The 16,352-nt window shown below is 62.0% G+C and overlaps 2 protein-coding genes across 2 annotated transcripts; both read left to right on the top strand.

The window, feature by feature from the left end:
- Positions 1 to 120: 120 nt before the first annotated feature.
- On the top strand, positions 121 to 1,236 carry UTF1 (undifferentiated embryonic cell transcription factor 1). Its single transcript, XM_012746964.2, has 2 exons — positions 121 to 661; positions 743 to 1,236. Exons 1-2 carry the CDS (start codon positions 130 to 132, stop codon positions 1,234 to 1,236), a joined length of 1,026 nt encoding a protein of 341 aa, XP_012602418.2. The 5' UTR covers positions 121 to 129.
- A 7,898-nt stretch (positions 1,237 to 9,134) lies between these two features.
- VENTX (VENT homeobox) lies at positions 9,135 to 15,150 on the top strand. The gene is made up of 3 exons (XM_012746963.3): positions 9,135 to 12,028; positions 13,604 to 13,764; positions 13,849 to 15,150. The coding sequence occupies exons 1-3, from the start codon at positions 11,806 to 11,808 to the stop codon at positions 14,224 to 14,226; spliced, it is 762 nt and encodes a 253-aa protein (XP_012602417.3). The 5' UTR covers positions 9,135 to 11,805; the 3' UTR covers positions 14,227 to 15,150.
- Positions 15,151 to 16,352: the final 1,202 nt, after the last annotated feature.

Here is a 16,352-nt window from a genome sequence, read left to right as displayed (position 1 = left end):
TCGTGTAGACCCGGCTCCGCCGGCGGCCTGCGGCGCAGGGGCCTCAGAGCGCGTGTGGGCGGCCCTGGCTGCGCCCGCCTCCCTCCTCCGGCGGCTGCCCGACCCCAGCGCACCCGGCCCGGCCCCGGGATGCTGCTCCGGCCCCGGCGGCCGCCCCTGCTCGCGCCCCCGGACCCGCCGTCGCCGGCCAGCCCCGACTCCGAGCTGCAGCTGGCCGGGGAGGCCCCGCGGACCCCGCCCGGCCGACCGGCCTCGCCAGACGCTCTGGAAGCGCGCGCGTCGCCCGTGTCCCCAGGCTCGGCGCAGCGCACGCCCTGGAGCGCGTGGGAGACGGAGCTGCTGCTGGACACGCTGCTGCAGCCGGCCGTGTGGCGCTCGCTGCTGCTGGACCGCCGCCAGGCGCTGCCTACCTACCGCCGCGTGTCCGCCGCGCTGGCCCGCCAGCAGGTGCGGCGCACGCCCGCGCAGTGCCGCCGCCGCTACAAGTTCCTCAAGGACAAGCTCCGCGAGGCGCAGGGCCAGCCGCCCGGGCCCTTCGACGCGCAGATCCGGGAGCTCATGGGCCTCCTAGGCGATACCGGGCACAAACGGCCCCGCCGTCCCGGGCGCCCCCAGCGCGGCCGCCGCCCGGCCTCCAGCGTGCCCATCCCGTGCGAGCCAGGTAGGCGGGGAAGGAGGGGACTGGGGGAGGGGCGGCCCGCCACCCGGGTCCCCCGCCCGACCACCCGCTCTGCGTTTCCAGGTGCCACGCCGCTGCGTGCCGCCCGCGACCCCAGCGTGGACCCCGCCTGGACGCTCAGGTTTAGCCCGTCTTCTCCAAAGTCCGCGGACGCCTCCCGCGCCCACCGCCCCCCGCCAGCCCCCACCCCGACCGCCCTCTCCAACATCCCCCGGCCCGGCAGCCCCGAAGACCACGTGCCTGCCCGCGCCCCCGCCTCCCCGCCGACGCCAGCCCACGACCCCGCCCAGGAAGACTCAGACTCGCCGCCCGGCCGCCCCGAAGACCGCGCGCCCCCCCAGGCCGCGCCATCGCTGAACGCCGCCCTGCTGCAGACCCTGGGGCACCTGGGCGACATCGTGGCCGTCCTAGGCCCGCTGCGCGACCAGCTGCTGACCCTGAACCAGCACGTGGAGCAGCTGCGTGGCTCCTTCGACCAGACCGTGTCGTTGGCCGTGGGCTTCATTTTGGGCAGCGCGGCCGCCGAGCGCGGTGTCATGAGGGACCCGCGCGAGTGAGTCCAGGCCCACGCCAGCCCCTGTCCAGGGCCGAGCCCCTCCCCCATGACCTGCCCTGCAGCCTCCCCCACCCCCAAACCTAGGTACGTTCAATAAAAAGTTGTTTTTTTGGACTTAACCTTGTGGATGCGTGTCGTGAGGGCGGGCTGGGTGGGAGCAGCTCCCTGCGGGGTGGGGCCGCCAAGGTCAGCGCAAAGTTAAAATGCTTCCCGATCCTGAGGGGGCGGAGCCGCTGGGAGGCCATACTCCATGGCGGTAGCTGTTGTGGGGCACTCGTTGCAAGCCAGGTCATCAAGGCCACACCTGAACCTGCCCCGCTGGTGGGCGAGGACTGTCCCTGCTGCCCTGGGAGCCCCACTGAACAGACCACGAGGGGAGGTCGGGCCCACTGGGGGTCCCCAAGGGGCAGGGTGACAGGTGAGTGTGCTGTGTCCAACCTGCCTGGCAAGGAAGAGCCCCTTGGACCCAGGTTTACGGTGGGGGTTCCTGAGCTCCAGCCACAGCTGCACGGGTCTGGGAAACAGACCAGACCCTTTGGAGGCCCCGGCAGCAGCAGAGGACGAGGAGCTGAGTGCAGTTCTAGGGAAGGAGCCGCTTCTGTCCCCAGGGAGGTGACTCAGGTATAGGTGGGCCCTAGGAGGCACTCAGTGGTTGAGGCTGGGGTCAGGGTCCTTGCAATTTGGGGAGAACCTAAACAAGCTCGCCCCGGAGCATTTTCAGAGTGTCCTCTTGAAGGCTCCACCCTGGACCTTGAGTCGGAGGGGTGGAGAGGGGCAGTGTGGGGCGGGAGGGGAGGGTGGAGCGGGAGAAACTTGGCCTGCATAACAATGCCTGCTCCGCTACACTGATGGCCTCACTTTGCAAATTAACAGCCCCATCAGGATAGAACGAGTGGTTTGCCCCAGGCCACCAAGCTGCTTAATGCAGGATGGGGGTGCCCGCTGGTCCGCACGGTGTGGTCCGGAGGGTTTCACCGGGTGGGGGTCCCAGGCCCTCACAGCCCTGAGGCTGCTCCTGGGGAAGTGAGGCCTGGCCACGCCCAGGTTCCGGTAGAGAACAGGGCTGAGAGATCTGACAGGGCCAGCTCTTTTGGACCCTCACCCCTCTCACCCTGCTGTGTCCCTTGAGGGCCTCCAGCTGCCAAAAACCTGTGAATGAGCCCAGCTTGCTGGCTGCACCCCCAGCCCCTACATGCACTCTGCAGGTCAGAGCCACTGGCCTGGGGACACTGAGGATTTTTTTCTTTTCTTTTTTTTTTGAGACAGAACCTCATTCTGTTGCCCAGGCTACAGTGCGGTGGTGTCAGCCTAGCTCACTGCAACATCAAACTCCTGGGCTCAAGCCATCCTCCTGCCTCAGCCTCCCGAGTAGCTGGGACTACAGGCATGCGCCACCATGCCCGGCTAGATTTTTCTATGTATTTTTAGCTGTCTGTCTAATTTCTTTCTATTTTTAGTAGAGACAGGGTCTCGCTCTTGCTCAGGCTGATACTGAACTCCTGAGCTCAAACGATCCGCTTGCCTCGGCCTCCCAGAGTGCTAGGGTTACAGGCGTGAGCCACCGCGCCCGGCCAGCCCACACTGGGGATCTGGGAGAGCCTCAAGCCTCTGCCACGACCCCATCGGTCTAAAAGGTTCTACCTCGGAGCTAGCCCACATCCCAGCAAACACCGGACACCCCGAGGGCAAGTCCCAGCAAACGCCGGACACCCTGAGGGCAAGGGCCTAGGAGCATGTCTGTCCTTGGTCACGTGGACCTTCTGCCCTGGAGGAGGGCTGTGCTTGGGGCCTGAGCTTGTGAGCCACAGCTATCTGGGGTCACCAGGTGGAGTCACCAACCTTTCTGCCCACAGGTTGGGGGGGGGCGTGCTATGGCCTTCTGTTAGAGTGATGAGTCTGAACGCTCCTGCCCTGGTCCCGTTGTCTTCCAATCCGGGGAGGGGTGTCTGGGGGGGCTGTTTAAATCGCTCCAGGTTCACGGTGAGATTGGCCTTTTGTGTGCGGTCAGACGTGGCCCGAGTTTGTCAGGAGGCGCCTGGCTGAGCTCTCCAAGTTCTGAGGCTAATTCCCGCAGTCTTTAGTCCCCTCGTGATGCCCAGGTGCCTGTCTCCACCACCAGAGGCGCTGGTGTGTGGTGGGGTGAACGCAGCAGCCTCCGGCTTGAGTCCCTGGCCTCAGCTCAGGGAGAGCAGGGGCTGGGTCTCCCAGGCCAGTGTCCCTGCTCTCTGGCCATGGACCCTGCCCCCCTCCCCGCCCCTCAGCAGATTCACACCTTTCGTGTAAATCGTAGTAAAATGCACATAAGATAAACTCTGGCGTTGAGAATATTCTCCCTTGGTGCGGCTGCCACCACCGTCCACCCTCCCCCTCTCCCAGCCCCTGTAACCACTGTCCTGCGATCCGCCATACTGTTTGGCTCTGAATCTGACCGCTCCGGATACCTCCTGTCTGGAGAACCTGACTTCGTCTCTTTGTGTCTGGCTTATTTCAATTGCCAACACAGGTCCTCCGGGTCCACCCTGTAGCATGGGACAGGATCTCCTGCTTTTGGGTGCTGAATAATATTAATAATATTAATAATAATATTAATATTCCCTTGTAAGTATCTCCTAGAGACCCTGTATAAGCATACGGATATCTCTTAGAGACCCTGTTTCTTTTCTTTTTTTTTTTTTTTTTTTATTGTTTTTGAGACAGAGTCTCATTCTGTTGCCTGGGCTAGAGTGCTGTGGCATCAGCCTAGCTCACAGCAACCTCAAACTCCTGGGCTTAAAAGCAAGACTCCTGCTTCAGCCTCCCAAGTAGCTGGGACTACAGGCATGCACCACCATGCCCGGCTAAATTTTTCTATATATTTTTGGTTTGGCCAATTAATTTCTTTCTATTTTTAGTAGAGACGGGGTCTCGCTCTTGCTCAGGCTGGTCTAGAACTCCTGACCTTGAGCGATCCTCCCTCGTTGGCCTCCCAGAGTGCTAGGATTACAGGTGTGAGCCACCGCGCCAGCCAAGGCAATTTTATTTTTAATTTTTGAGGGAGCCACCACCCCGTTTTCCATGACAGCTGCACCATTCCACATTCCCATCACCAGCACACGGTTATTTTCAGCTCTTTGGTTGTGGCCATCCCAATGGGGGTGAAGTTTATTGACTGTTGTCACAGCATGCGGAGTTACAGAAATACCTTTTCTCTGACGGGGGGACAGACGTGCTGGTGCCTTCCTGCCCTGCTGCCTGGGGGACCCCGGCTCCTGCCGCTTTGCGGGTGCCCAGGGCCCGTGCTGTGGGTCCACCACACACAATGGCTTCTCCCACGACGCCTTGCCTGTCTGGGCTCCCCCTTTTTTTTTTTTTTTTTTTTTTTTTTTGAGACAGAGTCTCACTCTGTTGCCCAGGCTATAGTGAGTGCCGTGGTGTCAGCCTAGCTCACAACAACCTCAGACTCCTGGGCTCAAGCAATCCTGCTGCCTCAGCCTCCCGAGTAGCTGGGACTACAGGCATGCGCCACCATGCCTGGCTAATTTTTTTCTATATATATATTAGTTGGCCAATTAATTTCTTTCTGTTTATAGTAGAGACGGGGTCTCGCTCTTGCTCAGGCTGGTTTCGAACTCCTGACCTCGAGCAATCCGCCCGCCTCGGCCTCCCAGAGTGCTAGCATTACAAGCGTGAGCCACCGCGCCCGGCCCGGGCTCCCCTTTGTCAGCCAAGTAACTGTTCTCCCGTGCAGGACCTACTTGTCCAGCGACTGACTGCCGTCGTGAGTTGGGGCACAGGTGACCCCGGAAGTGCCCTGAGGTGTGCACTGGACTCGCTCCTTTGGATGTGGACTGTCTAGCCCGTGCCCCCTCCTGCTGAGGGTCACCTTGGTGCACAAGCTCAGGCGGGGCCCTGCGTCACTGCCTTAGTGCCACCCATCGTTTCTTAGGACACAGCGTGTCTCACCGGGACAGGTAGCTCAGCCCTCGTAGTGGCCCCGGGACCGTTATGCCTGGACACTGGCAGGGGCTTGCTCCCTGCCTCCCGAGGAGCCCTGCCATGGCTCCCCACCCAAATTACATTCCTGGGGGCGGTGCCAGAGTCGTGATGTTTTCACATCCTGTTTAGTGCAGCGAGAATAGTGCTGTAGCTTTGTCTAGTGGTACGGTGAACTGGTCATAAGAGAGCAGCTAAGGCCAGGCACGGTGGCTCACGCCTGTACTCCTAGCACTCTGGGAGGCCGGGGCGGGAAGATCCCTTGAGCTCAGGAGTTTGAGACCAGCCTGAGCAAGACTGAGACCCTGTCTCTACTATAAATGGAAATAAAATTAGCCAAACAACTAAAAATAGAAAAAATTAGCTGGGCATGGTGGTGTGTGCCTGTAGTCCCAGCTACTCGGGAGGCTGAAGCAGGAGGATCGCTTGAGCCCAAGAGTTTGAGGTTGCTGTGAGCTAGGCTGATGCCATGGCACTCTAGCCTGGGTGACAGAGTGTGCCTCTATCTAAAAAAAAAAAAAAAAAGAATAGCTAAATGTTAAATTTCTCCCAAATGACTGTCTCTTGTATATTTGCTCCTCTAGTTATCTCATCTGCATAGCTCCATCAGAAAATGTTCCGGAAATTTGAGCACCCTCAGACCCCTGCCACAATGCAGTGACACTCCAGGGTGGCCTCCCGTGCTTGCTGGGCGGGCTCTGACCTCCAGTCTCTTTCCCTACCAGAGAACACACCCCTGAGACCTGGTGAGCCTTGTTTATGCTCTGTATGACTTGCAAGGACATAGGAAAGCCCCTCTGTGTCCCCCCTTCTCGCCTAACTCACCGGTAACACCTGAGATCTGTCCCCACAGTGTGCCGGGCCCCAGCAGGAGCCCCTCGTCCCTGGCCTGGCCGCACAGCCCTGGCTTGGTCACTGTGATGCTCACCAGGGCTCCCTTCATTCCCCTGCCATGTGCAGGTGTTTCCCAAAATTGTCCTCATTGTGATGATCTGCACCCAGTAAAATCCTAACATTTTCTGTTCTTCCAATTTTTCATAGAAAATGGCTCCCCAGTGCCTCACCTGGCTGCAGCCCAGCACCTCCGTGTCCCCTGTGTGGGTTCCGGGGTTCACTCCCTCCACGGCCCCTTCCAAGGCCTGTGGACACATGCAGGTCCCTCCTCTCCCCTCAACCTAGAAGGTGCAGACTCGCTGACAGCTGCTTACCCACGTATGGGCGATGATTCTTTGTTACAACTTTATCTGATGGTCAGCTGTGAGTTCTCATCCACCGGGACAGTCCGTAGATTTCTGGAAGCGATGACAGCCACACAGCTGTCCAAAGCACAGAGCTTGTCTGGTGAGTCTTCGCCTCTTGTGCTTTCTGGACAACTGCACACAAGTCTGTCACAGAACGGCCGCACTCCTTCAGCCGGACAGCCCCGGTGAGCCTGGTGTCCACATGCACATCTGGAGCGCCCATCTCCTTCGGGGCAGATTCCCGGGTCTCTGAGCGCCTGCCCAGGGGGCTCGAGTCTCAACCCCGCTGCCTGGATGCGCTGTTCCCCGGTCTCCACCCTGCTCTGCCAGGCCAGGTTGGGAGGGAAGAGCTTGAGGGACTCTGCCGGTTATTCTTGGCTAACCTGGTTCTCCCACACTCAGGGTGACCAGCGGGCACCTGTTCCTTCCCTTGCTTTCTGAGCTCTCTGTTCTCATCTGTTCAAGATCCCCTGAACAATCTAACGGCGGGGCCTTCCCCTGGCCAGTTTGGCTGGGACATGATTCACCCCCTGTATTTCCTGGACATATCGTCTGCCAGAGATGCTTCACTAGCGCTCATCATTTTCACTGGCGCCATTCTTTCCCAGGGGTACAGCCTTTAAGCAGAGTCCCAGCTAACTGGTGGGGCCCCGTGCCCACTGCTCCTAAGCCTTTGCCTCTTGCAGCTCTGCTCTTGCCGGGGCCCAAGGCTGTCACCTCGCCCGAGTACCATGATGTCTGTCCTCTGTCCACGTCCCACAGCCCCGCACCTGGCTCCACCCCAACAATTGCTGGCACGTGCCCAAGTGGGCCTGTTACTCCCTCCTGAGTCAAGATGTCCAGTCATCCTGCAACGCCTGCCACCTCTGCCTCCCAGAAGGGTCCCCTCCTCACAAGCCCAGGGATCACTGTCCTCATTGTGGTTACAATGAGAAGGTGCCGGGGCCTCCCCAGCTTCCTGATCTGTCTGGGTTCACTGCGGATTCCTGCAGCAGCCGGCACACCCCTCACTGTCTTCAGCAGCCCTGTGCAGAACACTTGGGGACAGAACTGCACCATATCCAGCACGACAGCCACAAGCCATGTGTGGTCACTGAGCCCTCAGCATGTGGCCAGTGTGGCTTAATTTCATTTCATTTATTTTTTTGAGACAGAGAAATTTTTTTTAAGACAGACAAACTTTATATATTTTCAGACACAGTCTGGCTTTGTTGCCTGGGCTAGAGTGAGTGCCGTGGTGTCAGCCTAGCTCACAACAACCTCAAACTCCTGGACTCAAGCAATCCTCCTGCCTCAGCTTCCCGAGTAGCTGGGACTACAGGCATGCGCCACCATGCCCGGCTAATATTTTTTCTATATATATTAGTTGGCCAATTAATTTCTATTTATAGTAGAGACGGGCTCTCGCTCTTGCTCAGGCTGGTTTCGAACTCCTGACCTCAAGCAATCCGCCCACCTCGGCCTCCCAGAGAGCTAGGATTATAGGCGTGAGCCACCGCGCCAGGCTGATTTCATTTACTTTAAATGATCACATATGCCTCAGAGCTCCATGTTGCAAATTAAGTCTTTACACAAAATTTCATTTTATTTTATTTTAACATTATGTATTGCTTTTAAATTTTAACTTCGAAATACTATTCCTTTCACCGAATGTCCAGGGTCTGAGCCCTCAGACCTGGTCAAGGTTCCCTCCAGCCATCCAGCAGGGAAGTAACTGACCCGAGGGCACCTCTGCAACTGTACTTGCTCCAGGGTCTCACAGTGGCCAGCACCTGTACAAGGTGTGGTCACAGGGAGGCCCTGAGCCTCCAGCTGGAGCACTTCCTTTGCTTTCTTTTTTATCTTGTCAACTTTGGTGCTTGAAAAGGTGCACTTCCTATGGTGGGAGGACTGCGGAGCCTCACCCCTGCAGTGTGAGAGGTGCGGGTGGGCGCCACACCCCGAGTCACCAGCAGAGAGCAGAAAGGTAACAGCCCACGTGAACCGTGCAGACCGCCCGCTGACTGGGCCCTGGCAGCGCGTCGCTCGCCCTCAGACCCGCGGGCATGACGACTGGCCAGGTGTCTGGGGCGACGCCAGGACACGTGCACCCAGCTACGGCTCCGCCCCCAGCGGGCTGGCCGGGTCTTCCACCTCTGCCTGCGCCCCTCCCTCCCCGTAGGAGGCCTTCGCCTGCTCCAGTCCAGTCCGGTCCGGTCTGCCTTCACTTCCGCAGCAGCAAAGAGCCCACACGGGGGGCCCTTTCAGGGGTGGCCCCCAGCGCGGGCTTCGCCAGCAAGGGTCCCAGGGCTGAGCCCTCCCCGCCCCCTCCGCCCCTCCCGCGCCCACCGACCTCCCCACCTGCACCCCGCGTCCCTTCCCCGTGCCCCCGCCCTGCTGCCCCAGCGGGAGGAAGGCCGGGCCGCGACAGGACCCGCCGGGTCTTCCGGCGAAGGGCCGCAGCCTCGGCTCCGCCCTGGGCGGCCGTAAGGAGAGACGTGCCGGACGCCCAGACGGACGCAAGGCGGCGCCCAGAGCGCCCCTGCCCCGGAGCCGCCGCCGCCGGGGGAGGGGAGGGCGAAGGAGAGAAGGGCGCGGTGGGGGGGACAGAGCCAGGGGGGGAGAGGGGCGGGGTGGGGGCGGGGCGCGGACCCGAGGGGAGGGGCCAGCCTAGTGAGCGTGGGGACCGCTGGTGTGGCCGCGCGGCCGTGGCCTGGGTTCTCCTGGACGTGGGGGGCCCCGCGCTGCCGGCGGGAGGTGGGACCGCGCGGGCAGCGAGGGGACTGGTCCCCCCTTCTTAAAGGGGGAGGAGTGTCCGGGAGGGGTGGGGCCGCCCCTGGGCCCTCCGGCGCGCAGTGGCGCGGACTAATCGCGGCGGAGCGCGCTGTGCCTGGGCGCCGGCCTCGGCCCCGGAGGAGCCGGTGTCGGTGGGGGGGGAGTTTGACTTTGGACGTCTGCGTTGGGGCGGGGGCTGCCGGGGGCTCGGGGTGGGTGTCTGGACCTAAGAGCGCGGAACCCCCGCGGGGACGTCCCCGGGGACGCAGCTGTGCCATCCGGGCGGGGGGCCGCGGCCAGCGCGCGAAGCCAGCGTCGGGTCCCCGCGCTCGGAGCGGGAGGCGGCGGGCGACACGCCGGCCTCGCAGGGGCCTGAGTCTCCGGGGGTGGGGGTGGCCCTGCAGCCTCGGCGTGAGCGGCCTCTCGGGGAGGGGTCCCAGGCCGCTGGAGGGGAGGCTGAGCCTGGCAGCGCCGGTGGCGAACGCGGAGGGGTCGCTCCTGGGCCGCCCGGGAGCCTGGGGGGGGGCGGGGGCTGTCTGACCCTGCAGCCAACGTGGGGCGGAGACCAAGGTTCCCCGGGCCCCTGAAAGATTAGAAATGAAGAAATACTAAAACTAGGTTTTAAGGGGTGTGGTATGTCAATGGTTACGTTTCATAAATTAACGCTTTGGAGCACACGACGGTCATACTTCCTACAGATGTTCCTCTTTATTTAAGAGACTCTGCCCGGGCGGGCGGGTGGCTCACGCCTGTCATCCCAGCACTCTGGGAGGATCGCTTAAGGTCAGGAGTTCGAAACTAGCAAGAGCGAGACCTCGTCTCTACTAAAAATAGAAATAAATTAATTGGCCAACTAAATATATATAGAGAAAAAATTAGCCGGGCTTGGTGGCGCATGCCTGTAGTCCCAGCTACTCAGGAGGCTGAGGCAGGAGGATCGCTTGAGCCCAAGAGTTTGAGGTTGCTGTGAGCTAGGCTGACACCATGGCAGTCACTCTACCCTGGGCAACAGAGTGAGACTCTGTTTCAAAAAAGAAAAAAAAGGGGACTCTCCCTGGCCTTGTACCCGCAAGGCAGCAGTTATTGGCGGTGGCTTGCGGGGTGGGGGGTGCCCTCCCTCACGGCTTGGTCCCGGTAGCAGGACAGTCCCCTCCAGCGCCACACCGGGCTCTCTCTGCGCACTTGAGGACGCTGCAGCTCTTAGGAGCACCGCGGGACCCGCCGCAGGGTCCACTTCCCCTCCCCGGAGAACCAAGATGACCAGCTCTGGAAGGGGTTGTGCCTCGGGACATGAGGGACAAGTGGCCTCAGCTGGCCCCCCAGCCCTCCTGGCCTCACCCCCAGAGGCCACGTCCAGAGCCCCGGCGCCCGCTCCCGGCCAGCCTCACCCCGCAGGGACCTAACTGGGCCGGTGTAGAGTCCGAGACAGACCCGGGTCAGCGGCGGTGCGGCCCTTCCCCGACCCCTCACCTGGGCCTGCGGGTCTCGCCGGCTCCCACCTTCCTCCGCTGTCCCAGCCCCGGAGGGTCGGAAGGCGGAGCTGGGCGTTAATCCTGGGGCCGGGCCCACGGGCCTTTGATCTCCGCCGGGCGGGGTGAGTGCGGAGGCGCCGTCGGAACCCGGCCGGGCTGGCGCCGGCGCCCCGGGGGTCCCGGCTGCAGACTCTACCCCGTCTGCACAGCGGCCCCGCGTGGTCTGAGGGGCGCCCAGGGCCCCGCCGGGTGGGCGCGGCACGTGCCCGTCTGTCCCCGTGCTGGGCCCGCCTGGCTGCGTCCACCCCAGAGCACGGGGACGAGGGCGCCCCAAGACTTAGCCCCCGAGGCCAGCGCGGCATCCGGAACGCGGACGCAGAGAGCCCGGAGGGAGGTGGCTGCAGTGTCAGGATGCGCACTCGGAGCGTCCCGGCGGCGGCGATGCGCAAGACCGGGACCCCACGAATCAGGGTGGCACCCTGTCTTCCCGCTTGGATGCTCTGGGCAAGCAGCCCCCTCCAGGGCGGGCCCCTCGGCCCGAGTGCGGAGGCCGCTCCTGTGGCAGCAGGGTGACCCTCCCCCAGGAGCCCGACCAGGGCTGCAGCGGCCAGCCCACCGGGAGGGGTCCAGGGAGCAGGACGCCACGTTGCTGTCTGGCTCCTGGCAGTCCCCTTCCGGGACGCTTGCCCCCGTCTCTGCCCGGCCGGGGCGCTGTCCACCCCCGCTCTGCTCTCCCTCAGGCGGACACACCTGTCCCCTCCAGGGTAGGCCCCAGAAACACCCTCAGAGGAGAGATGGCCCCCACCCTCCAGACGACCCCAGGTGGAAGCCCGCTGGGGGATGGGGGCCGGGGGCAGGCGGTAACAGTCCGGAGTCAACATATCTCAATTAACCTGCAGACCACAGCCCCACCCCTCCCCAGACATCTAGGAGCCCGCGAGGTGTGAACCGCCTCCTTTGTGCCTCTGAATTGAAGGCAATTAGGCGCTACTTATCTGGGGATTCACTGGCGTCAGTGCAAACCCGGCTCGGGCTCCCTCCTTGGCTTATAAATGCAGCTCGCCCTGCTCCGCCTGAGGGGAATCCTGCCCGCCAGCCACACCCGGCTGTGGCCCCGCCGGCCGGACCACCATGCGTCCCTCCACTGCCCGGCCCCTCCGCCCAGAGCCCCCCTCCAGCTTTGGCTCAGTGGACTGGCTCTCCCAGAGCAGCTGCACCAGGCCTGCGGCAGCCTCCTCCTGCAAGGGCTCCTCCCGCCCGGGCCAGGCGGCCAGCACCGGGGAGGCCCCTCAGACCACCGGCTTGAAGGGGGCCAAGTCCATGGATCTGACTGTGCAGGAGATGCCTGCGGCCGGTAGGTCTGGATAGGGGTCCCTTCCTTCCCGGGCAGGGATGGGAGTTGAGGGTCCAGGAGCCAGGAAGGCGGCACATAGCCCTGCCCTGTCCCTGTGCACGAGTAGGGGCTGGGGTGGGGGGTGTTCTTACAAGGGCTGGGCTGGAGGTCTGGCTGCCCCCACCCCGCCCCCGTGGGAGGAGGCAGAGCCAGCTCCAGGCACTCACTGCAGCTCTTTGCAGACGTGAGCACGGAGTCCCCTGACCCTGGGGACACAGTTCCAGGGGTCCTTGTTCTTCCCAACAAAGTGCCGGGTGCTTGGTTCAGCTGCCCTGTCCCTTTATTTATTATTTATTTAATTTGTTCAGGTCCCTGTCCCTCTGGGGTCCTTTATTTGCTTTCTTAAAGCCCTGCAGGTCTGGTCATGGGGCATTGTCACCCCTGGCATCCCTTGCGTGAGGGTCTGTCGTTGCTACGGGGATGTGGTCTCCAGGACTCTGAGTTTTATCTAACCCTGTGTCGTTTGCTGATGAGACGCAATCATTACTTTTGTTTTTTTTTTTTTTTGGAGACAGAGTCTCGCTTCGTTGCCCGGGCTAGAGTGCCATGGGGTCAGCCTAGCTCACAGCAACCTCAAAACTCCTGTGCTCAAGTGATCCTCCTGCCTCAGCCTCCCGAGTAGCTGGGACTACAGGCATGCACCACCATGCCCAGCTAATTTTTTCTATATATTTTTAGTTGGACATTTAATTTCTTTCTATTTTTAGTAGAGACGGGGTCTCTCTCTTGCTCAGGCTGGTTTCAAACTCCTGACCTTGAGCGATCCGCCCACCTCGGCCTCCCAGAGTGCTAGGATTACATGCCTCATGAGCCACCTCGCCCGGCCTATGGTTGCTTTTAGATTTGAAGTACTACTTGGTCAAAAGTGTGTTTGATATTATCCATAGGTTTTCTGTTTAAAAACTCTGACTAGTCCTTATGGCATAGTTTTACAGTTCACTTTGCAAAATGTTAAATTTATTCTCCCCCGATCAAAAAAGGCATCTAACCCTGCCCACACCACAGTCTCTCCTCCCTCCTCCCCGCCGGTGACCTGCATTCTGTCGGCTGCGTGCTTCAGGCTCATGTTGGCAGGTTTGGCAAACTCAGCTTCCTTCCATCCAAAAAACCTGACGGCCTTTCAGTAGGACTTGCAGTAAATGTCACCCGCTTGGCTGGTGGCCGGTGCTCACCATGGCGGCCCCTTCTCAGGACTGAGACCACCTGGGGGGCTTAGCAGAGACACGTGGGGCTGCAGGCTCCTGGGGTCCCTGGCGGCCTTCTTGGCCCACCCCTCCCCCATCTCACCTGGGGAATCTCCAGCTCCTTGTCTGCAGGCAAAGGAAACTGCTTCCTGGGAAGGACCGGATGGGACAGTGGACGGGGGCACTGGACGGGGCAGAGGGTGGCCCGTGGAATTGTCCAAGCTAGGGTCACCTGAGCCTGGCTCTGCAGAGGGGGAAGAGCAGCCCAGGGCCTCCTGGCACCTCCCAGGCAGGGTAGGGTGTCCCACCTGGCACTTTAGCCAAATAGACCCAGCACTTCCTCCCTCCTCAGGGCTGAGCAAGGCGCCCGAGCCCTGGCGGGGCCCACGCGTGCGCACAGCCTTCTCCACGGAGCAGCTGCGTGCCCTGGAGGGCGTCTTCCGGCACCACCAGTACCTGGGCCCCCTGGAGCGGAAGAAGCTGGCCAGGGAGATGCGGCTCTCGGAGGTGCAGGTGAGGCTGAGGCCAGCTGGGCTGGGCCGGGCCGGGGAGGGCGTCTAGGCCCCTCCCTGCTCTGACCTTTTTTTTTTTCCACAGATAAAAACCTGGTTTCAGAATCGCCGCATGAAACACAAACGCCAGATGCAGGACTCCCAGCTGGCCATCCCCTTCTCTGGGCCTCTGCCCTCGAGGCCGGCTCTCTGCGCCCTCTTCCACCCGGAGCAGTGGCCTGCAGCCGCCGTGCCCGTGGGCGCCCCTGCGGGGGCCCAGGCCCTGGTGCTGCCCCCGGGCTCCTGCTGGGGCCTCTGCCAAGCGGAGCAGGACCCCCTGGCCCTGGCATGGGCCTCGTGGTGCCGGCAGCCCCTGATGTGCCGTGTCCCAGGCCCCGGAAGCCACACGCGTGCGCTGGGCCCTGCCTTGTCCACAGGACCCTGGGGCCTGCGTGCTCTGCCGGAAACCGGGGACGCCTTCTGAGGACGCAGGTCGGGCTCTGCGAGGCCCACGCGAGCGGCATGTGCAGACGTGCCTGGGGGAACGGCTGTGTTCCTGCTTGTCACCGTGGCCCTGTCTGCAGCCGGTGGCACTTCTCCCCGTGGCCTGCCACAGGATCCTGGAGAATTTACAGTTAGAGACGTTTTCAAGCCACCCCTGCCCTGACAGTTACTGAAAGGACACGTTCTGGGAGTTAGGGAGTAACTGACAGGCAGAGTCAGAAGCCGGACGTGGGCTTGCTGCACGCAGAGCTTTCAGAGCGTGATAAAAAGGGGTGATTTATTCCATAAAAGCTGCGTGTGCTCATTTTGCCCACTGAAAAACCGAAACACCGTTGGACCCCTAATTCCAGGGCGTGCCTGAGCTGGGTCGCGTGCCCCCTGTGTTTCCCGCGGCTGCTCTTCCCCTTCTGTGACGTGGGCGCCCAGGACCTGCAGCTCCAGGGACCCAGGCCAGGTCCCCGGCCCGGCGTGCACTTGCCTGCAGGACGTGGCGGCCAGGGAGCCCCTCAGGCAGGGCCCGGGGGTCTTCTCCCCACTGGCGGCGACATGCAGACTTCTGACAATGTGCACCGAAACATTAACTGAGCACAGAAACGTCAACCGAGCAAACATCTGTCCTCAGCGTGCGAGTTGCCTGCGCTCAGGAGCGAGGTTGTGCTACGTGCCCGCCAGGTACACGCGTGCCCGGGTGTCCCACGGAGGACAGGTGGTGTTCAGCTGCCAGAAGGCCGAGGGTGACCTGTGGACACGGACCCGGGCACCCTGACAAGAACAGGAGTGCGACCTCTTCATGTGTTGTCATGGCAATACGTACGGCAGGTGACCGCCACCAGCCTGGCAGGCTGAGACTCCCCCTTCCTCACTGTCACCTCCGAGTTACTGGAAGGGTTTTTATAATAAAATCTCAGATGAGGGCCGGGCGTGGTGGCTCATGCCTGTAATCCTCTCTGGGAGGCCAAGGCAGGAGGACTGCTTGAGCTCAGGAGTTCAAGACCAGCCTGAGCAAGAGCGAGACCCGTCTCTACTATAAATAGAAAGAAATTAGCCAGGCACAGTAGTGTCCCAGCTACTCGGGAGGCTGAGGCAGGAGGATCGCTTGAGCCCAGGAGTTGGAGGTTGCTGTGAGCCTGGGAAACATAGTGAGACTCTGTCTCAAAAACAAAAATAATCTCGGATAAGGATGAATGAGCCACTGTGCCTGGGGTCTGGACGGGCCTTCCGAGGTGGTAGGGGCACAGCCTGGATGTCAGATGTGGTGGGGGAGCTCTTTGAAGTGAAACCACACATGCCCCGGGCCACGGAAGCCACTCGGCCTTCATCCCTAGGCTCCTCCGGAGCGTGGACTCCAGGTTGGGGGCGTGTCGAGGTCCAGCCAGGTCAGGACAGCTGCAGGGGTCCCCTCCTGCAGATGAGGGCTTTTGGGGACAGCACAGAAAGTTCCGGGTGGCTGCGCAAGGGAGCGGGCCTAGTTCCTGCATCACTGGGTCGCCAGGAAGGGCTCTGGCGGGTCCAGCCTCACGCTGGCCTCCCACTGAGCCTGTGTGCGTCTGCGCAGGCCACAGGCTGGCGTCTGGGAAGACCAGGGGCAGCAGCACCAGCGACACCGGCCGCTCACTCCACCCCCACGGCCTTTTTCTTCTCATGGGTGCAGTGTCCACCCCGCTGGCCTCTGCCCGGCCACAGCCTGTCCTCCCGTCTCAGTCTCTGCGCCTTCCTGTGCTCCACCTGGTCCTCTCCGCGGCCCGGGCTGGGCCCCAGGTCCCCTCTCTGCTCCAGGGTGTCCTCAGCTGCCCCCACGTGCTCTGGGCCCACTGGAGCCCCAGCCCCGCCGTGCTCAGGGTCCCCTCGTGGGTGTCCAAGGGCCCCAAGGGCCCCAACAGAGCTCCATCCTCACTCCCGCCACCCCGGGCAGCCTCGATGCCACCGTGCCCTGTGTCCCCGCTTTGTGAGCAGGGGGGCCAGGAGGAACAGAGACCCTGCACCCACGGGGGCTCGGGTGGTGGGTGTGGGGCAGGTGGGGGTTCACTGTGTGGCAGGGCGACGCCCACAAGCGACAGGATGAGGTGGTGGTTTAGGGGTGTCTGTTGGGAGAACCTGGGTCAGAGC

This window comes from Microcebus murinus, chromosome 14, assembly GCF_040939455.1.
Source record: "Microcebus murinus isolate Inina chromosome 14, M.murinus_Inina_mat1.0, whole genome shotgun sequence".
NCBI classification, from domain to species: domain Eukaryota; kingdom Metazoa; phylum Chordata; class Mammalia; order Primates; family Cheirogaleidae; genus Microcebus; species Microcebus murinus.
Note: the sequence above shows the minus strand (reverse complement) of the source record. Positions and strands in the feature narration are given on the sequence as shown.